The 25,739-nt window shown below is 42.9% G+C and overlaps 1 protein-coding gene across 1 annotated transcript; it reads left to right on the top strand.

Moving 5' to 3' along the window:
• The first annotated feature begins 1,544 nt into the window (after positions 1-1,544).
• On the top strand, positions 1,545-22,030 carry LOC311050993 (H-2 class II histocompatibility antigen, E-S beta chain-like). Its single transcript, XM_084065289.1, has 8 exons — positions 1,545-1,683; positions 2,116-2,364; positions 9,391-9,666; positions 18,140-18,356; positions 19,214-19,281; positions 20,620-20,733; positions 21,222-21,278; positions 21,911-22,030. The coding sequence occupies exons 1-7, from the start codon at positions 1,617-1,619 to the stop codon at positions 21,257-21,259; spliced, it is 1,029 nt and encodes a 342-aa protein (XP_083921415.1). The 5' UTR covers positions 1,545-1,616; the 3' UTR covers positions 21,260-21,278; positions 21,911-22,030.
• Positions 22,031-25,739: the final 3,709 nt, after the last annotated feature.

A 25,739-nucleotide genomic window follows, 5' to 3' on the forward strand; every position in this document is an offset into this window, starting at 1 on the left:
CGGTGCTGGGATCCGCTCCCTTATCCAGCTGCCGAAAGCGTTTCCTAACCTCCTCCGTGTACCTGGTTTGAAGGCCAGGATCGGTTCTGAATGCCTTCCAGTCGTGCCGGATCTTGGGGCTAGGCTTGGGGACCCTGAGGCTCAGTCGCACTCTCATGGAGACCACGCGGTGATCAGAGCCCACAGAGCTGAACGTGCTGTACGGTTCAGCATTCAGGATGGAGTTCCTCCACTTTTGTCTCACCAGTATGTAGTCCAGCTGACACATTCTACCTGAGGCTCGGTCTTTGAAGGTCCATCTCTTGCCTCTTCTTTTCTGGAACATGGTGTTCGCTGCCAGAAGCTCGTGTTCCATAAGAAGGGCAGTGAGGTATGCGCCATTGCGGTTGGTAGAGTCGTGGTATGGGAATGAAATGTCCTCTGGTCCCATCCTTGCGTTGAAGTCGCCCAGGATTGCCAGGAAGTTGTGCGCTGGGACATCTCGGACCGCTGTTGTGAGGTCCTCATAGAACTCCTCCACCTCCACAGATGGTGCCACGTTGGTGGGCGAGTACACAACCATGACTGTTGTTACTGGGTTGCCACAGAACTCTGCGATAAGGATCCTATCGGTGTAATGGTAAACCCGACGGAGAGCCTTACGCGCCCGAGAACCCAGCATTAGCCCTACGCCCCCCGTTGCAGCCTGGGCCTCGTTTCGCCACGCAGATGCAGTGATGAACGTGCATCTCTCCACTCTGCGGTACACGATCCGGTCATCAGTGTGTACTCTTCTGTGTTCCTGGATTCCCAGGATCTCCAGCCCCCTTTCCTCGGCACAGTGTGCTAGCTCCACCAATCTAGCTTCTTCTCTCACGGTACATGCGTTGAAGGTTCCCATTAGAAATGGTCTCCGACAGCGCATGAGTGCATTGGATGGGGTGCTGTGATCGGACTGGACCCTCCCTTGCGGGTTTGGGGTCCTGTCGTCATGTTGTCCCCCGGGAGGAGGACCAACACCACCATCCGCTGCAATGTTCCTGCGGACTCCCGCCGCTGGAAGTATAGGATTTGGGATGACTTTGTTCTTCATGCTATACTGTTCATGATATGTGCAATAGTCCTGACCATCGTCTTCCTGGAAACAGATGATGTAACATCATATCTTTAATCTGATTGGCTGATTCTTCTAAACTACAGAACAAGTCTCCCTTCATTCTCGTTCTAGCCTCGATCTCCAGGCTTTTATTTTCCTTCGCGTTTTGCTCAAACATAAGAGCCTGGACCAGCCTGGCATAGGAAGTGGGAGTCAACCTTTCATTTCCCCAACCAACCAGTGTGCAGTGGGCGTCGCTCCAAATGTTGTGACATCAGGGCTCTCAATGCTGCACATTGGGGGAGGAGGAGGGGCGCGGGGCGGGGGCTCACGGACAGATCGGTGAAACAATGGGATCCTACAGATTTTTTTTCCCAGAGATTTTGAACCCGCCCCTCTAGACCAGATATCAGACGCGTAAGGGCAGCTTCTCATTCAGACTCCAGAACTTCTCTTTCAGTAAACATCTATTTATATTCCCATCTGTTTATTCTGATCTGTTTATTCTCATCTGTTAAATTCAGTTCAGTTTTGATCAGTGATGATGAGGATTACAGCCACCCTCCTCATTCTCTCCTCTTTACTTCATGTCAAAGCGATCCCAGGAAGTAAGTACATTATATTTATATTATTGTATAATATATACATTTATATCTACTGTTATTATATAAAACCAAATATGAACAATGCACAATACAAACAAATGACCAGTTACACACGCACGCACGCACGCACGCACGCACACACACCCTCCTTTTACTACCTGTATATACAATATTGGATCTGAATGTTGGTCCAAATACATAAACATTAAAACAGATGTTAGGAACTGTTGTTGTGACATCATGAAATACATCATTCCGTATGAATTACTTTCACAATACATAAAAAAAACACGTTTGACAGGAAGCTACTTTTAATATCCAACCTTGCACTTCATATAAGAACCAAACATGATTGTTTAACATGATGATTATGTGTTATTGTCACGGTGAAGAAGTTTGTTGTTGAATTTAGTTTCATCTTTGTTTTATTTCCAGTGTTCCATGAGCAGTTTAAACTCTTTAGCTGTTCAGACACAGATTCATATCACGAGTGGATGTTTGCACTGGATGGTGAAGTGTTGTTCTACGCGGACTACAACAAAGGGAAGATGGTGGAGCCTCAGCCTCCTTTTGTAGATCATATCACCTTCACAGGAGCTTATGAATATGCTTTGCATGATCGGGAGCGCTGCAAAGGCCAGCTGAACATCGTTCGCACTGCCTTGAAGAAACCACCAGTGAAAGGTACATGAATACTAATAACACAATAGTTATTAACTAAAACGGTTGAATATATTTAACATTCATGCAAATGTTTAAATATGTATATTAAGCATTTATGTTTTTTTTATGGTGAAATACTTTCTAAATAATATTTATTTTCAGTAAAAATATGTGCTCAAGATGCTTGAATTTACAAATATATGCATTAGTATTAGTAGGTGAGGTGTAGATGGTACAACTACCGTGCAGATCTTTTTTTTTTAAGCGTATACTAAAAAAAAAGGTCTGAGGAAGCATATCTGATACGCAGGAGGAGGGGCTGGAGATAATGAGTGACCTCTGAGTTTCGCATTTATGCTAGGCGGAGGAGTAAATGAGACACACTTTTTGTTTGATTGAATATTTCATTAGGCAAAAAATGAAAAACAGCACAGATAGATTTAGCAGAGATTATGTGAGTGTGATTGGTCTAATTTTGTACCGTTTTCTTATGGATCTAAAGTGTACCATTTGCCATTTGTATGTGTTAATATGGTTAAAAGTGTCAGTGCCTGACAACATTGTTTTGGTCTGATGGGCTCTTTCTGGTATGTCAACAATATTAGATAGCAGGTTAACCTCGTTACTACAAGGATTTGTTGTTATAAACTCGCATAAATGATAACCGTATGTTTTTCATACATGAACGCGCAGAACTGAATCAGTTCTGTGAAGCGCCCATGTGGCTTCCTGCTGTAAATGTAGCTAGCTTTGGGGAGGAGGGGGGTTGAGTGGCCCCACTCATTGTCTCCGCCAGGCCGAAGGCATGGTGGAGAGTATGTTTTCGTTCCCGTCCCGCTGTGTGTGTCCCCCCCCTAGCCAAGCTAACATTGGTCAAGCATCACGTGACACGTGACAATATGTTGAAAGGGTGTGCTTTGATTGGCCAGCGAGACGCATGACGAAATAGAGCCCTATAAATAGGTGTGTCACTTTGAAACACTGTTCAAAGTGACATCAGTGCCATCAGCCAAGCTAACATTGGACATGTTTGTGAGCTAACATTGGACATGTTAGCTTGGCTGATTGAACATGTTTGTCATTTCGAAAAACTTTATGTTTTTCGAAGTGAGGTAATCAATAGCTTAGACAGGATCAATCAGGAACAGGACTTTCCAGTACAAACAGAGATCACAGCTGTGATCACACAATGCAACTAACTCTCATTACGCAAACTGAAGAAGCAGGAAAACATCGTCTGAAACCTCATGAAGAAGCAAAGGCGCAATGCCGACAGCAGAAGGCCAAAGCTAAGAAACAGAGACAAAGAGCACTTGAATCCCTAAATGACAAAAAACGAAGACGAGCCACAAATGCTGACAACATGACACAGCAAAGATTGCTACATTCTCTGGAAGAAAAAGTACAAGAGTCTGTAAAGAACATAGAAAGGAAAAGAAGGCACTGGTCACAGTATTCAATAGATGAAAGACAACATCAACGAGCACATTACACCAGTAAGAGGAGACGCTACAGATCACTTAAAGAACTAGAAGACGTTCAAGTTGATGATGCTGGTGCCGCATTCTTAATGAAGATGTGAGAAAGTGGACCTAATTATGTCTGTTTCTCCTGTGAACGAATGCTCCACAGAGAAACAGTGGTAAAGTTAAAACCTGCAAAGTACACAGCAACAACAGATACTGTAAGTCACCTGGACAAAGACCCAACTGCAATCAAGCAAAACAACACTTGGATCTGCCACACATGTCATCGCTACATTAAAATGGGGAAACTCCCTACACAGGCTTGGGCTAACAACTTATTACTGGATGCCATACCCCGAGAACTGCAGGATTTGCACCCGTTAGAGGAAAGGTTGGTAAGTCAACGTATTGCCTTCATGAAACTTGTTGGCTTGCCAAGAGGCAGACAAAAGGCAATCCACGGTAATGCATATTAAAATAGCACAGGTAGGCTAATGCAGATTAAAATAGAAATGGTCTGCTGGCGGAGACTTGTGCTCCGAGGAGCACATTTTCTAGTTAACTATTATATTGTTATCTAATTAGCTTCCAATAGTGGGGCAGATTAATTGCGAATTACTGGCGAATCGTTCACTTCTGGATACAAGCACCAAAATTGGCACACAAACTCCTTAGGTAGTGCTCTTTTGATAAAACCTGTTAGCCACTCAAAAATCCAAGATGGCGACCATTTTTTACAAGATGGCCACCACCTTAGCGGAGCAGTTAGTGATATAATCTTTCAGGTTGTGATACAAGGACAACATTTGGCACACATACTCTGTAAGGGCCGATCTTATGGAAAAAGGTGCTGGCCACTCAAAGATCCAAGATGGAAACCATTTTTTTCAAAATGGCCACCACCATAGTGAAGCAGCTAGTGATATAATATTTCAGGTTGTGATACAAGGATGATATTTGGCACAAATACTCTTCAAGGTCCACTCTTATGAAAAGGGGAGCTGGCCACCCAAACAATTCAAAATGGCTGCCATTTTTCAAGATGACTTCCAGGAGTTGTACCATTATGTCTTATATAGCTTATTATAATAGAGTGAATGTCATTGCACAACCAGGGCACAATGGTGGCATCACTTCTGTGTAACTCAGCATGGGGTTCAGTGTCAGCTGATCTAGCTTTACTTATACTGTAGTAATAGTATATCTTATCAGTGTCCCAAATACTGTCTAACAGCCCCGGTCAATTAGCTAGTAATAGTTAGATGTAGTTAGATAGCCGTGCCTGAATTGACAGGGTGTGCCAGCGCGGGAGAGCCGAGCCAAGGGTAAGCGGGACTATTCATGACTTGTGCATGTATACTTACCTGGAAGGTGAACAGATCACACAGGACTTACATGGCACTGGATGAATGATCGGGCTAGGTGTAGGTCACCCGAACCTAGTTGTATCCCATACCTGAATGTGCAGTATCACTTTGATTAAGTTGGTAAAAGGATAGCCCCTCGGCCTTAATCAGAAATCAATCCACCAAAAAATGGCAAACGCAAATCCAATGTTAGCCAACAGGCAAACTGATTGGAAGAAATGTTGTCTTTGTCAGATAGACAAAATAATGATGACCTAGCATCACCACCAACCCATCATGTTCCTCAACATGATGGCTACACCATGCTTGCCACCAATGTTCCACTCTTTCGTGAGATCAATCAAATGCCAATGATCCTGAACCCAGCAAGGCTGGATGAAGGTGGTGGCATAGAAGCTACTTTGAGAAGAAACCAGGCCAAGTGTCACACAAGTTGTCGACTAATGTTCAACAACGCCAAATTAGATTGTGCGAGGAAGAGACAGTCAGATGCTCAAAGTAGTGAAATAGATGAAGGCCACACAAACCGCCGTAGAACCAGTCATGATAGTCTGGCTTGCATATTTTGTGATAAAATATCCCCTGAATCTGACCTAAGAGAGGTAATGACAATGAACCTGAACAACAGACCACATGAATGTGCCCAGACACTACATGATGGCAAACTATTGACTAAACTGAGTGGTGGCGATGCCATAGCACAGGAGCTGAAATACCACTGTGCAAGTCTTTCTGGTCACTACAACAGCGAGAGATCCCACCTAAAAGCCCTTAAAAAAGAGTCATCTGAGAGTGAACGAGAACCAGACCTTCTTCCCCTGGTTCTCTCAGAACTGGTCAACTACATTGTAGAATCCAGTCTCAGTTCCGATGGTCCTGCTTCCGTCTCGCAGATATGAGCAACCTGTGCCAGCAGCGTCTGGAGCAACTGGGTGTAACCTCACCTACTGTCAACTCTACCAGACTAAAGGAAAAACTGATGGCAGAGATCCCTGAACTTAAGCCTTACAGAAATGGCAGATGTGTTCCTGACTTTTGAGGTAGACGTAGGATTGGCTCTCTCTCTCAAGCCGCTGAAGCTGCTGAAATCTCAGAGGCACTTACCAATGGCCAAGGCTGCAAAAATCGATGAAAATTAAAAAAAATGAAAGATTATATCACTATCTGCTTTGCTAAGGTGGGGGCCATTTTTAAACAAATGGTTGCCATCTTGGATTTTTGAGTGGCCAGTGCCTTTTTCCATAAGAGTGGCCCTTACAGTTTGTGTGCCAAAGTTCATCCTTGTATCAAAACCTGAAAGATTAAATCACTATCTGCTCCACTAAGGTGGTGGCCATCTTGAAAAAAATGGTCGCCATCTTGGATTTTTGAGTGGCCAGCGGCATTTTCCATAAGAGTAGTCGGTAGCACTTTACAATAATGACCCGTTATAAAGCATTTATAAACGTTTATAAGCAGTTTTTAGACTATTAACAAATCATTAACAACCTGTTTGTTGACATTTGTAAATGATTACTAAAACCTTTATAACTACAGTTACAAATAATGTATAAAGTATTAGTAAGTAATGAACTATTCATGAATAAGCCATTTATCTACATCTGTAAATGATTATTAAATCATTTGTAACGACCCATTCTAAAGCATTTATAAACGTTTATAAGCAGTTTGTAGACTATTAACAAATCATTAACAACCTGTTTATTGACATTCGTAAATGATTAAACGTTTATAACTACGGTTACAAATCATCTATAAAGGTATTAGTAAGTAGTAAAACTATTCATGAATAAGCCATGTATAATACATCTGTAAATGATTATTAAATCATTTGTAACTGATGTTACATAATATATACAAGCTATTGGTAGCTTGTTCATGTTTAACATATGCTTTGTTAAACATTCCTAAAGTATCTATGCAAGGGATAATGCATGGGGAGGTAGTCATTATTGAAATTTAAAGCCCGACAGGGCGATTAATCGCCCTGAAGGGCGACCTCCCCATGCATTATCCCGCTTATTACACGGCTACTTAATAAATACATAAATACATTTACCCAAAAGTAACAACAAAACGAAGTATTTCCTTGCTTACGGCAATGAAAGTATTCCATAAGTATTGGGCTGGGCGGACAAGTTCGCCTCGCAAAAACAAATGACGAAATGGAAAAAAACTCGCCCCAAAACACACTCGCCCCCCATTCTATTTACTGCCGATTTGCCTGTAATACCGCCGGATTTGCCCCGGGGCGACTGTGTTTTGGGGCGAGCGTTTTGGTATTCCCCCGTTGTTGTGCCACGATAAACAAGGAAGCGCAGTGGATCAAATAGAATGACTTCTCGGTTATTGCATCGTCTATTTCTCACTTCAAATGTTTTCAAAAACATTCTTGAGAGCAACGTTTAGTTGTAAATGACATTGTTTGTTGTATGTTGGATAAAGCATAAAACCAAGCAGCACAGGTTGACATGAGCAGGTGTTCTGAGTCTCTGATTACACAGCGGTCCGTTATAGAGCTCATCGGTCATTATCCAGAAATAATGACCGATGACTGACCAATCAGAATCGAGCATTCAACCAAGCCGTGTAATAAAAATCCTTAGTACATGTTAGTATGTGCCCTATAGTAAAGTGAAGACAGTAAATCATTTACAACTGTCTGTTAATGTGTTTGTTCATGTTTAACATATGCTTTGTAAAACATTCCTAAAGTATCTATAAATCCTTAGTACATGTTATTATGTGCCCTATAGTAAAGTGAAGACAGTTCATCATTTACAACTGTCTGTTAATGTGTTTTCACACACACACACACACACACACACACACACACACACACACACACACACACACACACACACACACACACACACACACACAAACACACTAATATTTCTTTATTTGGGTTCTCAATTAAAAAGACATGAATCCTGTCAAAATCCAAGATAAAACGATTATATAACAGTTACCATAAAAAAAAAACATATCAAAATGTATTCATAGTGTGGGGCATTTCGCTCTCAAAATAACATCCTTTCTGCAAGTGTTATCTCTGTTATCCTGGAAATACATGATGGGGTCTGACAGAGACAGACAGACAGACAGAGTCCTGGTTTACTCAGCCACGCTAGACAACTGGACACATAGAGAAACACAACTTAACTGGTTGCTCAATCACATCGTATTTAAGATAATATACATTCAAAACATTTTAATGCCAGATTTCACAGGCCTGAACCTATTTTAGACTTTATGTAGTGACATATTTGGTCGATGAGGAACAGTTAGCCTAGTGTTGATATTATACAGAGATAGGTAATACCACCTCTTCCTCCGCCCCCCTCATTTACGGTGTCCCACAAGGATCAATTATTGGTCCTCTACTTTTCTCTATTTACATGCTTCCCTTAGGTCAAACAATCTGTAAACACAACATTCATTTCCACTGTTATGCAGGTGATACCCAACTGTACCTGCCACTCAACACCTCTAACCCCAACTGGGGTTAGAGGTAATTAATCTTCCCTTAAGGCCTACTTGGCCGACCTACAAAACTGGATGTCTGCCAATTTCCTCCAACTCAATACAAACAAATCAGAAATTCTCCTGTTCGGCCCTCTCACCTCCAGATCCCACTTACACAACAGTCTTGACTCCATGTCAGCCAATGTCACACCAGTAGCTAGAAATCTGGGCGTATTACTGGACTCTGACCTCCGTCTTGAGGCTCAGGTAAAAAACGTGGTTCGTACCTGCTTCTTCCACATTCACAGAATCCGCCCAGTCCTTTCCACTCCTAATCTTCACAAAGTTATTAATGCCCTAATTTCATCTCGCCTGGACTATTGTAACGCCCTATATTCCACTCTCAGCAAAGGATCCATACACCGCCTGCAGTTGGCACATAATGCCCACCGCCAGACTCAATTAAAGACCCATTTTTATAGAAAGGCCTTGTTACCCTCAGAGCAGCATCTATACTCACTGATACTGTTGTTATGTGTTGTTTGTATTGCTGTAATTGTCTATGATCTTTGATTCACTGTTTGATTTTATGTTGTTGAGCACTTTGTAGCATAGTTTAAAAAGGTGCTATATAAATAACGTTTATTATTATTATTATTATTATTATTATTATTATTATTATTATTATTATTATACAGATGATAATAAAAGTTACATTAATGACATTTTTAATTGTCTATTTCCAGATGGATATGCGTACTATGAGGCTGAACGCTGTGTGTTTAACTCCAGTGAGCTGACGGACATACAGTACATATGGTCATCTAATTTCGATGATGACGAGATCATCAGGTGGGACAGCAGAGTAGATCAGTTTGTTGGACACACTGAGCTTGGTGTGAAGAACGCAGAGCGCTGCAATAAAGATCCTGACGCACTGGCTAGGATGAGAGCAGACCGAGAGTCATTCTGCAAACACAACATTGAGGGCTACTACTACCGCAATGTTCTGAACAAGAGAGGTGAGCTGATCTCAGAGCAGCACTCAACACTCATCACCTCATAAACTATAACATGAAATCATAATAAATGATTCTATTTAGAGATGATTAATTGTGTTAATATTGATCTTATAATGATTATAAAACATTCCTTAATCTGCTGAGAAATTTTCATTAAATTAAATTGCTTGGATTATTGTTGTTTAAGTAAAGCACTGTGTAACTGTGAATTATTTAATGTATAAATTACATTATATAAATGCATTCTACGCTGTAGAAAACTGTAGACCAACGTTGTTCTCTGATGCCATCTGGTGGCCAAACACTGACAGTTACAATTTACAATTTAGGCATTTATCTGACGCTCTTAATCCAGAGCGATTTACAGTAACCAAGGAAAACACAAGGTAAAACATAAAATGCATAGACATAGTAATGTAGGATCACAGGTGAACCAAGAACTATAGGTTACTGACGCAACGCCGGTTTTATGATATAGGGAGCGAGGGTTTCGCCTATGGGAGCATAGCATTACTTGATACACTCCAGGCAATACTCTGATTGGCTGGACTTTAGATGACTTCCTGTCCGGAGGTCCCGCCCTCCGTGGTAACAAATATCCAGGATGCATCTACTTCCTCCTTTTCAAGATAACAGTTTTCTTCTCGTTCGCCTAACAAGAAGGGTGTTTTGGGAGAAACCCTAGCTCCCAATATCATAAAACCGGGGTTACGTCAGTAACCTATAGTTTTATATTCAATAGATAAACTCCCGTATTGTTATCCCGAAGTCAGAGGTCACAGCCTCAGGTACCGTCCGGTGCCTGGAGGCCACGCGTGGGAACAAGTGCGCTCCCTAGGGCGCAGTCACGCCTCACCCGTAGAAACCTACCAAGGTCAGAGGCAAAGCTTGGTCGGCGGCACACCATAGGGCCTGAGTAGAGAAACTCTCAACAGTGTCCCAGAGGCTGCCCCCCTTCAGGGTACTGCCTAGAGCCTGGTGGCCACGTTTAGGACTGTATGCGCCACCGAGGGTGCAGTGACATCCAAACTAAAGAACCTCACAAATGTGCTGGGCGAGGCCCAGCTAGCAGCATCACATATAGCCTCGATAGAGACTCCTCTAAACAAGGCCCAAGATGCAGCCATTCCCCTGGTGGAATGCGCCCACACTCCTTCTGGGGGCAACGTGCCACTACTGGAGTAGGCCAACTGAATGGCATGAACTACCCAGTGGTAGAGTGTTTCCTTGGAAATGGTCCGACCCCGCAATCGCGGTGCCCATGACACAAATAACTGATCCGACTTCCTAGAAGCCATGGATCTATCCATATACATCTTCAGTGCCCTCACTGGGCAGAGATGATGTACAGTGGTTGTACCTTCAGAGTGTCAGGGGTGGCACCCCTCTGGCGCCTCTCTGGTACCACCTACTTTTGCGGTACCGCTTTTTTCTCTGTGGTGCCACTAGATGGCGGTAGAGAGCAACTAATGCCCAGACACAGGCATGTTGTGTCTATTTGAGACAGGGCTGCTTCCAGTCAACAGAGGCTGCAATTGAAGCTGAACTTGTTGAGAAGTGAAACAAATAATTGTATGGGTTATATTATCAAGAAGTATTTTGGTAAATTGCACTCAGTGGGCTTTGAAAGTAGCAATTATTTCTTTAAACACAACTGTGTTTCATGGTGGAAGAAGTGCACAGACATTTTACTTAAGTAAAAGTAGCAATACCACAATATAAAAATACTCTATTTTATATTTACTTATTTTTAAATATACTTACCAAAAGCTAATGTTCTACAATGTTTGAAAGTAGCCGATCTAGCTTGTAGATCGGCTATTTTCAAATGGCTGTGGTATAACATAGGGCTAAAGTGGTTAATATGTATGTTTTATTATATAACAATTTATATCTGCAGAGTAACTAAAGTTTTCAAATAATTGTAGTAGTGGAGTAAAAGTACACTATTTGCCTTTGCAGGCGTTGTGGAGTAGTAAGTGAAAGTGCACTAATACTCCAGTACAGTAAAAAGAAAACACTTCATCATTTCCCCCAAGATTCTATGGAACCCAAGCGGGATTCGTACCCCGTCCTCTCACCTTTCAGACGCATCTGACTAACCGCTATGCTATCAGTTCAGTTGACAAAATGGCTGTATGTGATGACAAGACACTACACACAGAATGGGGCATCTAACTTCCAGCTGAACCAGTGCTATGTTACTTGAGTAAAAGTACAAAGGTATTGGCATCAAAATATACTTAAAGTACCAAAAGCTAATGTTCTACAATGTTTGAAAGTAGCCGATCTAGCTTGTAGATCGGCTATTTTCAAATGGCTGTGGTATAACATAGGGCTAAAGTGGTTAATATGTATGTTTTATTATATAACAATTTATATCTGCAGAGTAACTAAAGTTTTCAAATAATTGTAGTAGTGGAGTAAAAGTACACTATTTGCCTTTGCAGGCGTTGTGGAGTAGTAAGTGAAAGTGCACTAATACTCCAGTACAGTAAAAAGAAAACACTTCATCATTTTCCCCAAGATTCTATGGAACCCAAGCGGGATTCGTACCCCGTCCTCTCACCTTTCAGACACATCTGACTAACCGCTATGCTATCAGTTCAGTTGACAAAACGGCTGTATGTGATGAGAAGACACTACACACAGAATGGGGCCTCTAACTTCCAGCTGAACTAAAAAACAACAACAACATCAATGACCAAAAAAAATGAAGATTAACCATCCAATTCATACTTGATCATTTTTCCCCTTTGTTTTAATGTTGTTCGAGCAAACAGATGTTTAAAATCATCTTCTTCTGTTGGCCTCTTCCTGTGAGTTCAAATTAAATAACTTCTGTAACTGTTTTGGCAACCTTTGTTGCCTGCTTTGTACACGACTAATAATGTTCGTAGCTCAATTAAATCCATTATTTTCAACAAACCTGATAAAATAAAAAGTCTGTTAGTATGTGCTCTGAAATCCTCTTTGTAAATAATTCCAGACATTTGAGGTAAGGGGGGAGGGGATCTTGTAGTGAATTGATCTAATGTACCAAGCCAAAACAGGTTATGCTAATGCGCAGGCTGTCTGATCTCACAAGAACATGGGCTTCACAGTGAAACACATCACAGCAAATGAATACAGTACAGTATTGTCCTGCTTTAAGACATCTTATTCAAGAGGCACTGCATAAAAAAGTGTCATACAATACACAAGTAAGTACAGTGGCATAAAAAAACATCATACTGTATTAATTGCAGTCAGTCAATGTCACCTTGCAAAACGCAATGAAAAAAATATATAGGTATATATATTTAGGTCTTTGTCATCATGTTGGGATACTCTCTGCTCTATTGCATGCTTTCTGTCGTTCAGCTGTGTCTCTCTGTGAAGCAATGCTCTCTGTCTCTGCACTAGCTCAAGCCCCCCCTCTCTCTCTGTCTCCAGTAGCCTACTAACTGGGCATCAACTGCCTTTTTCAGGTCAACCCTAAATGCATCTAATTCTCTCTGGTGGGATGTTAGTAAGTCTGATGTATCTTTTGCAAGGTGACATTGACTGACTGCAATTAATACAGTATGATGTTTTTTTATGCCACTGTACTTACTTGTGTATTGTATGACACTTTTTTATGCAGTGCCTCTTGAATAAAATGTCTTAAAGCAGGACAATACTGTACTGTATTCATTTGCTGTGATGTGTTTCACTGTGAAGCCCATGTTCTTGTGAGATCAGACAGCCTGTGCATTAGCATAACCTGTTTTGGCTTGGTACATTAGATCAATTCACTACAAGATCCCCTCCCCCCTTACCTCAAATGTCTGGAATTATTTACAAAGAGGATTTCAGAGCACATACTAACAGACTTTTTATTTTATCAGGTTTGTTGAAAATAATGGATTTAATTGAGCTACGAACATTATTAGTCGTGTACAAAGCAGGCAACAAAGGTTGCCAAAACAGTTACAGAAGTTATTTAATTTGAACTCACAGGAAGAGGCCAACAGAAGAAGATGATTTTAAACATCTGTTTGCTCGAACAACATTAAAACAAAGGGGAAAAATGATCAAGTATGAATTGGATGGTTAATCTTCATTTTTTTTGGTCATTGATGTTGTTGTTGTTTTTTAGTTCAGCTGGAAGTTAGAGGCCCCATTCTGTGTGTAGTGTCTTCTCATCACATACAGCCATTTTGTCAACTGAACTGATAGCATAGCGGTTAGTCAGATGTGTCTGAAAGGTGAGAGGACGGGGTACGAATCCCGCTTGGGTTCCATAGAATCTTGGGGGAAATGATGAAGTGTTTTCTTTTTACTGTACTGGAGTATTAGTGCACTTTCACTTACTACTCCACAACGCCTGCAAAGGCAAATAGTGTACTTTTACTCCACTACTACAATTATTTGAAAACTTTAGTTACTCTGCAGATATAAATTGTTATATAATAAAACATACATATTAACCACTTTAGCCCTATGTTATACCACAGCCATTTGAAAATAGCCGATCTACAAGCTAGATCGGCTACTTTCAAACATTGTAGAACATTAGCTTTTGGTACTTTAAGTATATTTTGATGCCAATACCTTTGTACTTTTACTCAAGTAACATAGCACTGGTTCAGCTGGAAGTTAGATGCCCCATTCTGTGTGTAGTGTCTTCTCATCACATACAGCCATTTTGTCAACTGAACTGATAGCATAGCGGTTAGTCAGATGTGTCTGAAAGGTGAGAGGACGGGGTACGAATCTCGCTTGGGTTCCATAGAATCTTGGGGAAAATGATGAAGTGTTTTCTTTTTACTGTACTGGAGTATTAGTGCACTTTCACTTACTACTCCACAACGCCTGCAAAGGCAAATAGTGTACTTTTACTCCACTACTACAATTATTTGAAAACTTTAGTTACTCTGCAGATATAAATTGTTATATAATAAAACATACATATTAACCACTTTAGCCCTATGTTATACCACAGCCATTTGAAAATAGCCGATCTACAAGCTAGATCGGCTAATTTCAAACATTGTAGAACATTAGCTTTTGGTAAGTATATTTAAAAATAAGTAAATATAAAATAGAGTATTCTTATATTGTGGTATTGCTACTTTTACTTAAGTAAAATGTCTGTGCACTTCTTCCACCATGAAACACAGTTGTGTTTAAAGAAATAATTGCTACTTTCAATTCATCCTAAGGACTCATTCCCTTATTTTCTATGTTTACAAAAAATAAAAATAACATTAACTTTAAATGCATTCACCCTTCCCCTGTTGCTAATACTGTACTGTAGAGCTCATGAACTCACATGTGCCACATGGTGGCCGTTCAGCCACACTACACCTTAAAAAAAGGTGTCAAATGCGGCACCACCAAGTAGTAGTGGCACCTCTGTGGCACCACAGAGGCACTCAGATGGTATTACTGCCATTCTCAAGTGCTAACCACTGTAGTCTCGTCCTTCTGCGACGAAAATGTGGGCGAATGGAACGCCGCCAAGGTCACAGGGGTGCAGGGCATCAGAGGGTTTTTGGGGATATACCCAGGCTTGGGTTTAAGCACCACCCTCGTCGACCCATCACTGAACTGCATGCACTCCTCATGCACTGATAGTGTGTGGAGATCACCGATCCTCTTGGCCGAGACCAAGGCTATCAGTAGCGCAGTCTTAAGTGTTAACACATCCACCGCCAAGGGCTAATCTCAGAATGTACTCACCAGTGCCAAGGTTTTTTTGTTGTTTTTTGTTTTTTTCACTTCGCCATATACCTTGTTAAAATCCAAAAAAGTGAGCTCTGCTTTGTTTACATATATCGCCGAGATCTGCCTGCGTCTACTGCAAAAGACCACGTGTCAAACGGGGCAGCCATGTTTGAGTTCTGACCGTTTATGTTAACATGGGAAATGCGAGGAGAAAAAACTACAAGGCCCTAAAATGGAGTTTTAGTGTGCGCCTTAGAATGGAGGCCGACGGGAAACGAAAAACGGGATCGCAAATAGTTTCGACTTCCGGTGGTGTTACACTGAAAATGGTCCGTGTAGAAAATTGAAAAAAAAAAAATCGAAAAAAGGAAAAAGCACCCGGACCGTAGGGCTACGGTCTCGGCGTTTAACAGTTGGATTTAACGAACCGTAGGACTACGTTCTTGGCGGTTAATGTGTTAAGTGTAGCAGATCGATCTGGCCCAGAGGTTCAAAGGGCGCCCTGGACAGGGCGTCCAACACCAGGGCCAAATCCTAGGACGGTACCAGGGACTTAGCTACTGGTAGGAGGCGCCTCACCCCCTTCATGAGCCGTCTCACCAGATGGTTCTGACCTACCGTCACGCAGGCCTACGTGCAGGCCTAAGTGGCACTAAGTGGCACGCAGGCCTAAGTGGCAGGCCGAGATGGCCGCCAGGTAGACAGACCTTCACCGTGGAGAAAGCCCTGCCTCTGTCTATTAGGTCCTGTAGAAAGGACAAAATTACAGCCACCGGGGCCAAGTAGGGTATGGTGTGATTTTCTCACACCATAACTCAAACCTGTGCCATTTCCCACCATAACACGCAAGCAGGGAGAGGGTCCTGGCATTCTGTATGGTCACGATGACACCCTGAGGCAATCCCTCGGCGCCCAGGTTCATCTGCTCATGTGCCAAGCCCAGAGACTCAGGTCGTCTGGGCGTGGGCAGAAAATCTCTCCCCCCGCTTGCGTTAGCATGTCCCTGCGTAACGATAGCGGCCAAGGGCGATCCTGTAGTAGAGGAGTGATTTCTGAGAGCATGTGGCCCCACGCTGGGGCCACTAGTATCATCCTCAAGTCCTCCGTCCTCACTCTCTCGAGTGTAGGAGCGATGAGAGACAGCAGGGGAAAAGCGTACAGCAACGTCCTGGGCCACACGTGTGCCAGCACGTCCAGGCCCAGAGGTGCTGCCCCCCTCACTGAAAAGAACAAGCGACATTTCGCGTCGTCTTGTGAGGCAAACAGATCTATCTGAGGTCGCCCAAAACTAGCCCAGATAAGTTCTGCTATGACGGGGTGAAGTGACCATTCCACGTATGCTTCCCCCTGGATAGCAGATCTGCCCCCTTGTTCTGGAGTCCCGCCACATGTGACGCTCTGAGAGAGAGCAGTCGTGGTTCGCTCCAGATAAGTAGTCTGTGTGCTAGCTCGTGCAGCATACGAGACCTCGCGCCTCCCTGCCTGTTGATATAGCACATCGTTGATATGTTGTCTGTTCTGACCAACATGTGACGCTCACGCAGGAACGGGAGAAAATGACGTATGGCCAGAAACACAGCCAGGAGGTCCAGTTTATGTGTTGGGTCTGCTGTCAGCGGTCCCACACACCCCTGGCTATACTGCCGTTGTATCCCCCCCCCCCCTTTCGCTTCCAAGAAAATTATTTTCACAAAAGCGGGGGACCTTGTTGCAAACTGGAGCCTGTACCCCGTCGACCTGACCTGGCATCTGTCTACATAACATGCTATCTAAATTACATTTTAACCTTTGCGTAAGACATCAAGGTCATCAAGGCTAGGTCAAGTGCTACAGGCTAAGGTGGAGTCTGAAGAGGTGAGTCTTATGATTACGGCGGAAGATTGGGAGAAAGTCTGAAGTTCTAACTCCAATGGGGAGTTTGTTCCACAGTTTGGGAGCGAGAAGGGAGAAGAGTCTAGGATGTGTGGAGCATTGCCCAGGGTGTTTTAGGGAAGGGAGAAGAGTCTAGGACGTGTGGAGCGTTGTCCAGGGTGTTCTAGAGAAGGGAAACGAGTCTAGGACATGTGGAGCGTTGAAGGGAGAAGAGTCTAGGATGTGTGGATCGTCGTCAAGGGTGTTTTAGAGAAGAGAGAAGAGTCTAGGACATGTGGAGCGTTGTCCAGGGTGTTTTAGAGAAGAGAGAAGAGTCTAGGACGTGTGTAGCGTTGTCCAGGGTATTTTAGAGAAGGGAGAAGAGTCTAGGACGTGTGGAGCATTGTCCAGGGTGTTTTAGAGAAGGGAGAAGAAGAGTCTAGGACGTGTGGAGCATTGTCCAGGGTGTTTTAGAGAAGGGAGAAGAAGAGTCTAGGACGTGTGGAGCATTGTCCAGGGTGTTTTAGAGAAGGGAGAAGAGTCTAGGACGTGTGGAGCGTTGTCCAGGGTGTTTTAGAGAAGATTCTGACAGCTTCCCCGTGTTAGCTGATCTGAGTGAGCGGGAGGGATTGCAGGGTTGGATCAGGCTTGAAGATATGGGGGTGCATACCTTTGGTTGCTTTGTAGGCCAACATCAGTGTTCAGCAACTGGGAGCCAATGGAGGGAGAAGAGAACGGGGGAAACGTGAACATTTTGGCTGGTTGAAGACCAAGCGTGTTGCGGCTTTCTGGATCATTTGGATCTAATTTGGATGATATACAATTATTAATGATAATGACATTTTCCTATGACTGGTATAAAATAATAGTAATAATACTAATACAAATACTACTACTACTAATAATAATAATAATAATCTTATTTATCCAGTGGAGCCCAAAGTGAGACTGAAGTCAGAGACTCCCCCTGGTGGTGGTAAACACACTCACATGCTGAGGTGCAGCAGCTACGACTTCTATCCTAAAGTGATCCTGGTGACCTGGCTGAGAGGTGAAGAAACTTTGACCTCTGGTCTCTCCTCTACTGATGAGCTGTCTGATGGAGACTGGTACTACCAGTACCACTCCTACCTGGAGTACACACCTAGGTACACACCTAATATACACCTATACATAGAAATACACACCTTTACTGGTACTACCAGTACCGCTACATGAATACACACACAGGAATACGCTATAACGTACGTATCTCGTTAGCCTCTTGCCTACCTATGTTTTCTGCAATGGGGATGATAAGCTTATCTAATTGCCTATAACGGTCTAATGCTATGGTGCCTAATTGTAGTTGTGTTTTTAATCTTAAATTTAAATAAAATATGTGGTGCCCTCTCGGCACCGTGGTGCCCCCTCTGCACAGTGGTGTCCCCCCTCTGCACAGTGGTGTCCCCCCTCTGCACCGCGGTGCCCCCTCTGCACACTGGTGTCCCCCCTCTGCACCGCGGTGCCCCCTCTGCACAGTGGTGCCCCCTCTGCACAGTGGTGCCCCCTCTGCACCGTGGTGCCCCCCTCTGCACCGTGGTGTCCCCCCTCTGCACCGTGGTGCCACCTCTGCACCGTGGTGTCCCCCCTCTGCACCGTGGTACCACCTCTGCACCGTGGTGCCCCCTCTCAGCAACGTTATGTCCCCTCTGCACCATGGTTCTCCACACACTGTGCGTAGGTACTGATCATCCTCCTCAGATAGAAAACATGCTGTGCTTTTTGAAGAGTATCATCAGCTGAAAAACATGGAGAACAGACAGACCGTCAAACTGGGAACTACAGTAAATCAAACAACCCTATAGCTGGAATATAAGATAAGATCTTTATTGATCACAGGGAATGTGTGTGTGTGTGTGTGTGTGTGTGTGTGTGTGTGTGTGTGTGTGTGTGTGTGTGTGTGTGTGTGTGTGTGTGTGTGTGTGTGTGTGTGTGTGTGTGTGTGTGTGTGTGTGTGTTACAGATCAGGAGAGAAGATCACATGCATGGTGGAACATCCCAGCCTGACCGCGCCTATCAAGATGGACTGGGGTCAGTTACTGTAATCTACTGTACTCTACTGTAATCTACTGTAATCTACTGCATTCTACTATAATCTACTGTATTCTACTGTGTTCTACTGTATTGTACTGTTACACAACAGTCTGTTTTAAGGGTTCAATGGTTCTCTATTTGTACCTGAAGGTACATTTGTTTTACAAAAAGGAAACACAGCAATCCAGTTATAAACAAGACAATAATACAGACACCAGAAATTAGAAACAAGACAAATACATGAAAACATTCTAAAACGTTATAATAAGGAGGTGATGACGGAGCTGAAAACATTCTAAAACGTTATAATAAGGAGGTGATGACGGAGCTTTACACACATAATCACTGACCTGCTTAAAGTTTCAGTGTTGTATCTAGATTAGGGACATCATCTTTGTTTACTAGAGCAATGGCTGCAGGTACAAAGACATTTATAGATTTTTTTGGGTCAGAAGCTGCTGGAGTGAAGGGGCTGAACGTATGAGAACAGTCTTGAGACCTGGAACTGGTTCCATAAGTGTTGCGCAGGGCGGACACGGTTAACCTGACTCCACCAGATGGGGGCGGTATTGACTTCACAGGTTCACAATACAACCTCCATCTGGGCTCGCTCAGAGAGTAGAGATACTCCGCACAGCGGCTTGTACGAACCAATCAGCGGCTGCTAGGGGCGGGATCTTGGTGAGACCGGATGTGACGCCATCGAGAAGCGCTTAATGCATTGTAGTTCTTTCACGATTCATAATGGTTGAATAGTATACAAAATAACTATTGCTGGCGCAGGTACTATACGTTATGTAGACACGTCAATATGATTGGTTGATAGACGGTGATAGACAGACGGTCCCATCCAATCACCTGCCAAGTAGCTTGAAAAAAAGGAATCACCGTCTTGCATCAATTCTGCTACCGGGGTCCCAGATGGAAATAGCGTGTGAAACAAATGTGACGCAAGCTTGTTCCATGTGGCGGAGTCAGGCTAGGACACGGTTGCCTCGGAAAACAAGGAAGTGTTGATCAAATAGTATACATGTATGGTTACTGCATTGTCAATTTATCGCTTCAAATGTTTTCAAAAACATTCTTGAGAGCAACGCTTAGTTGTAAATGACATGGTGTGTTTGTTTACATGGCTGTCATGTTGGATACAGCATAAACTTTCATGTTGGATACAGCATAAAATCAAGCAGCACAGGTTAATATGAACAGGTGCTCTGAGCCTTTGTTTAGACAGGTTGATATGAGCAGGTGCTCTGAGTCTTTGATTATACAGGTTGATATGAGCACTGCCGGTCCTTGCGGTCCACTAATATAATATAATATTTGTATTGTCAGATGACTCCATCCCAGAGTCAGTGAAGAACAAGGTGGCCATGGGAGCATCAGGTCTGTTTCTGGGTCTGGTCTTGTTCCTGTCTGGATTCATCTACTACCAGTGGAAGAATCAAGGTGATTAGCATGTTTAATTAACATGTTTAATTAACATGCTTAATTTATTATCATACTACCAGTGGAAGACATGAGGTCAGATCAACAGAGGATCAAATGACATGTGGAACCCTCACAGAAATGCAAACAAACAAACAAATAAACAAACAAATAAACAAACAAACAAACATGTAAAGCCACAACCTAAATTGGTTTATATCGGTTTAGAACCTTAACCGGTTTAGACCAGTTTAGACAACCCAGTTAGAGGTCAAAGTGTGTTCTATGTTGTCACAATTAGCTTTAATACATCAGTGTTACATTTAGTCCTAAAGAAGAGTCAAATGTTCTCATTAGTTCTGATGCAACATGTGACCCTGATGACTGAACCCTAATGTTGTTGTGTTATTGTGTGTACATTTATGCATTTTGTGGAGAAATACACACAATACAGTACATAGGATTTATTTGTGTGTCTGTTTTAACTGTCTCTCTTCTTCTTCTATCAGGTCGTATTCTGGTGCCGACAACAATAGAAAATCTTTAGACTCCTCCCACACACCCAGGTTCACTTCCACTTTCTTTTTACTAAACTTCTTTTGTTTTAATGTATAAAAGTGTATAAAACTATACAACATACACAAAACAACATGCTTGTGTAAGAAGTGAAACAACTAGCCTGGTAAACCATGCCTGTCGCGTGAATTCACATTATCATGTGTCTTCTGCTTAAATTCTTATAATAATTAATCAAATAATCAAATGTAATAATCAAATGATATGTTGTATCGGAAAACACTGATGACAATGTGGTCACCACCTTACCCCTTATCCCTAAACTCTTTTCCCATTTTTTACTATTTTGAAAAACATTTTTAAATAGTTCAAGTAGCCAATCTACCAGCAACTACTACTCACAACGTGTCGATGTAGATCAGCTAGTTGAACTATTCTAAAATGATTTTCAAAATAGTAAAATATGGCATATAAGTTTAGGTTTTTAAGTAGTTTACTAATAACTTGCTCTGTTGATCTGTTAACTATTCATAGTATAGTTTAAAATAATTAAATCGATAACCATTAACAAACATTTTGGGGATGATTAATTTACTATTATAAGGAAAGGTTGTTTTAAAGTGTTAACATGTTCACACAGTTAATACATTCTGATTCTTATTGGTTTATTGTCTTTTCACAGAACACCTGGATGTGTTTTCAGAGAAGCAGAGAGTCTTCGCTGCCCCATGGTGGAGAGAGGAGGAAATACATGTGTGTCCATTCAGCTGTTAAATCCTCCTATAATTTGACTAACCTCTGTGGCGGTGGGTGGTTGGTGTCTTGGTGTCTTGGAGCGCGCGACCGTGGTCTGTGTGTGTGTGTGTGTGTGTGTGTGTGTGTGTGTGTGTGTGTGTGTGTGTGTGTGTGTGTGTGTGTGTGTGTGTGTGTGTGTGTGTGTGTGTGTGTGTGTGCGCGCACTCGCGACACACTGTTGCCGTGTTGCCGTCTGCGTCACGCTCGCTCGCGCTGAACTGTGTGCATCATGTGTCAAACAATGGGAGATGACGTTGCCAGGTTTCGCGCCAGAAACAAGCAGCAAGGTCTGTACTTTCGCCTGCGCCCTTCACCGGGGCTTGGGTGCTCATATCCCCCTACGGGTATGGTCTAGTAGTCAAAACAGCAATTATGACATCACCTTTCCACAAATGTGACATTTAAACAATTCAAAATGCTAATTGGCTAGACAAAGCTAACAATAATTAGTGTGCGGACTCTGTCTTTCCCGGTGTTTCTCCCAGGTCGACGTGGTTTTGAGGTGAGGGTTAGGATTAGGTTTTTAGACATTTAGACGTTTCTGTGAGGTTAAAGGTCAGGGCTTAGGCGCCACCCGGGCGACACCAAAGGAAGAGGGAGTCCCAATTAATGTGGGCGGTTCATCAAATTACTTTGTATAGTTTCTGTTGTCAAAAAACACAAACATAATATTTCAGTTCTACACTTCTACAAATGATCACACACACAATCAGAGTTCTTCATAACATTAACATTAATATCCATCTGAATGGAAGTCAGTCAGCCATGTTTGTGAAAAAGGTTTTATACATTTTTATAATTGACCATAAGTCATTGTCTCCGCCAGGCCGAAGGCATGGCGAGAGAGTATGTTTTACCCTCTGTCCGTCCGTGTGTGTGTCCGTGTGTGTGTGTGTGTGTGTGTGTGTGTGTGTGTGTGTGTGTGTGTGTGTGTGTGTGTGTGTGTGTGTGTGTGTGTGTGTGTGTGTGTGTGTGTGTGTGTGTCCTGTCTGTGTGTTAGCAGCTAATCTCTGGCACCGTTGGCCCGGTCGTTGCGAAACTGTGCACACACACTCCCTGGATGCCAATTCAGAACCTCTGCCTCACATTTTTCACATGGGCCTGTTATAGCGCCACCTGGAGGCCGATTTGTGCAAAACCCATTTTTTTACATTACTCCTACAGATTTTATCCAAATGTCATGCAAATCGGTACACAGTATCTCTATAGTCATGTGATCAACACGGATCTGTCCGATTTCCCATATTCCATCCTCATTGGCTAAGGTTCGCTTCCAAAATTTGCAGGATTGGTCCGTTTTGAACAAAATGCCTCAAATCATGAACGCAGCTTGCGATTTCAGTGTAATTTCACAAACACATTCCCACTAGGCCACGGAAGAAATGCCACCCTTTTTCACATTGGCCTGTTATAGCGCCACCAGCAGGTCTAATTTAGCAAAACAAATTTTTGGAACAAAATACCTCAAATCATGAATAGTCCAGGCGTTTCGGGCCATATTTTGATGGAATCGTGCACTTTACGATAAAAGCATGAAATTTGGCACACAGTTAGAGCATGCCATAAGGAACATTTTTGGCTATAGGGCCATCGCAGATTTGTCCTGTGGTAACCATGGCCGCCATTTTCCAAAATGGCCGCTACCTGCTGTTATTTTACCAATAACTCAGGTGCTAGACCACCTAGGATCTTGATTCTGGTGACTAATCCTACATTTTCAAGTATGAGGAATACACTGGTACTATTTAGAATTGTCCTGTGGTAACCATGGCAGCCATTTTTCAAAATGGCCGCCACCTGCTGTCATTTTACCAATAACTCAGGTGCTAGACCACCTAGGATCTAGATTCTGGTGACTAATCCTACATTTTCAAGGATGAGGAATACAGTGGTACTATTCACAACTTGCTAGTAACTACCTAACTAACTACAGTACATGAGGAGGCTGATACTCGCGTCATATTACACCTAGAAGATGCTATGAAGGAAGGGTATAGCAAGGTGACAATACGCACAGTAGACACGGATGTGCTGGTCCTGGCAGTAACGTCAGCCCAACACCTCCACTTGACTGAGCTGTGGGTTGCTTTTGGAACTGGGAAAAGTTCCTTAGCTGCTACCCCAGACAAAATAGATGACTGGATGGAGCCTCTAGAGCGATTTGTGGTATTGCTCTATGACCGCACAAGCGGCCAGGCATCAGTGAATCAGGCACGGAAGCAGCTATTCACCCAGAAGGGTAGAACAATTGATGGACTCCCCCCAACACGAGCTCTAATGATTCAACATACAAAGAGGGCAGCCTACCAAGCTGGCCACTGCTGGGGACAGGTGATGGTTGCAGCCCCTGAACTCCCATCCCCAGGTGAATGGGGGTGGAATTGGAAGGAGACAGGTGAATACAAATAATTTAATCCACTTCTTTACACTTGTAAACCCGTGATCTGACAATAAAGCTGATTCTAATTTTGACAGGAGGATGGGAAGTGCACTGGACCACACAGAAGCGAGCCTGGCCTGTCGAGAACTCCTCCGCTGTGGTTGCAAAAAGGGATGCAGTGGACAATGCAGATGTGTTAAGGCAGCACTTCAGTGTACTGCCCTTTGCTACTGTGGTGGACTGTGCAACTAACATTGTGTAGATTATCTGGCTTTATTGAATAGACCCCTTAACAGACATTTCTATCAGGTCTCGCTAGGACGCGCCTCACTAGCCAACACACAAGAGGGGGTTGGGGTGTGCTGAAACCAGCGCACCCCAAAATAACAGGTTGAGAATTGATTGCGTGAAACAATCACCTGTGCGTCCAGTCTCAATGCTGGTAAACAAATAATTGGTCTATATGCCATTAGGCTATGACTCATGAGTACTCTGCCTTTGTTGTAGTCCATTGAAAATAATTATGCAATACTACTACTAATAAAAGAAACATTCTTGACTCTCGTGTCAGTTTGAAAACATGTACTGTACTACACCATTACATATTTTGATGGGTTTACTATTATTTAATTAACTGAATGCCAGATATATGTAGTTAGGTAGTAGCATGTTGTAAATAGTACCGCTGTATTCCTCATCCTTGAAAATGTAGGATTAGTCACCATAATCAAGATCCTAGGTGGTCTAGCACGTGAGTTATTGGTAAAATGACAGCAGGTGGTGGCCATTTTGGAAAATGGCTGCCATGGTTACCACAGGACAAATCTAAATAGTACCGCTGTATTCCTCATCCTTGAAAATGTAGGATTAGTCACCAGAATCAAGATCCTAGGTGGTCTAGAACCTGAGTTATTGGTAAAATAACAGCAGGTGGTGGCCATTTTGGAAAATGGCTGCCATGGTTACATCAGGAAAAATCTGCGATGGCCCTATAGCCAAAAATGTTCCTTATGGCATGATCTAACTGTGTGCCAAATGTCATGCTTTTATCGTAAAGTGCACGATTCTATCAAAATATGGCCCGAAACGCCTGGGCTAGAATGCAGTGTCCGATTGCCGTGAATGACCTAAGAATAAATGGCACCCTTTTCACATTGGCCTATTATAGTGCCACCAGGAGGCCACAATAACTTACCTGACCTGGCGGAGACCTGTGCTCCGAGGAGCACTTTTTCTAGTTTATTATGTACTCATTTATAATGTGTGATGATTAATGTGTTACAATCATTATGACATCACTGTTTCCCTGTGATGGGTGGACCTGGACCCTCTAGGG

The sequence above is a fragment of the Gymnoscopelus microlampas genome, assembly GCF_963454915.1.
Source record: "Gymnoscopelus microlampas genome assembly, chromosome: 8".
Classification (NCBI taxonomy): domain Eukaryota; kingdom Metazoa; phylum Chordata; class Actinopteri; order Myctophiformes; family Myctophidae; genus Gymnoscopelus; species Gymnoscopelus microlampas.

Bases quoted from the DNA above. Each gene is read 5' to 3' on its own strand.
- LOC311050993 (XM_084065289.1), top strand. From the start codon at position 1,617: ATGATGAGGATTACAGCCACCCTCCTCATTCTCTCCTCTTTACTTCAT. The intron at 9,667-18,139 runs GTGAGCTGATCT...TTATTTATCCAG, and splicing joins CAATGTTCTGAACAAGAGAG to TGGAGCCCAAAGTGAGACTG. The intron at 19,282-20,619 runs GTCAGTTACTGT...TTGTATTGTCAG, and splicing joins GCCTATCAAGATGGACTGGG to ATGACTCCATCCCAGAGTCA.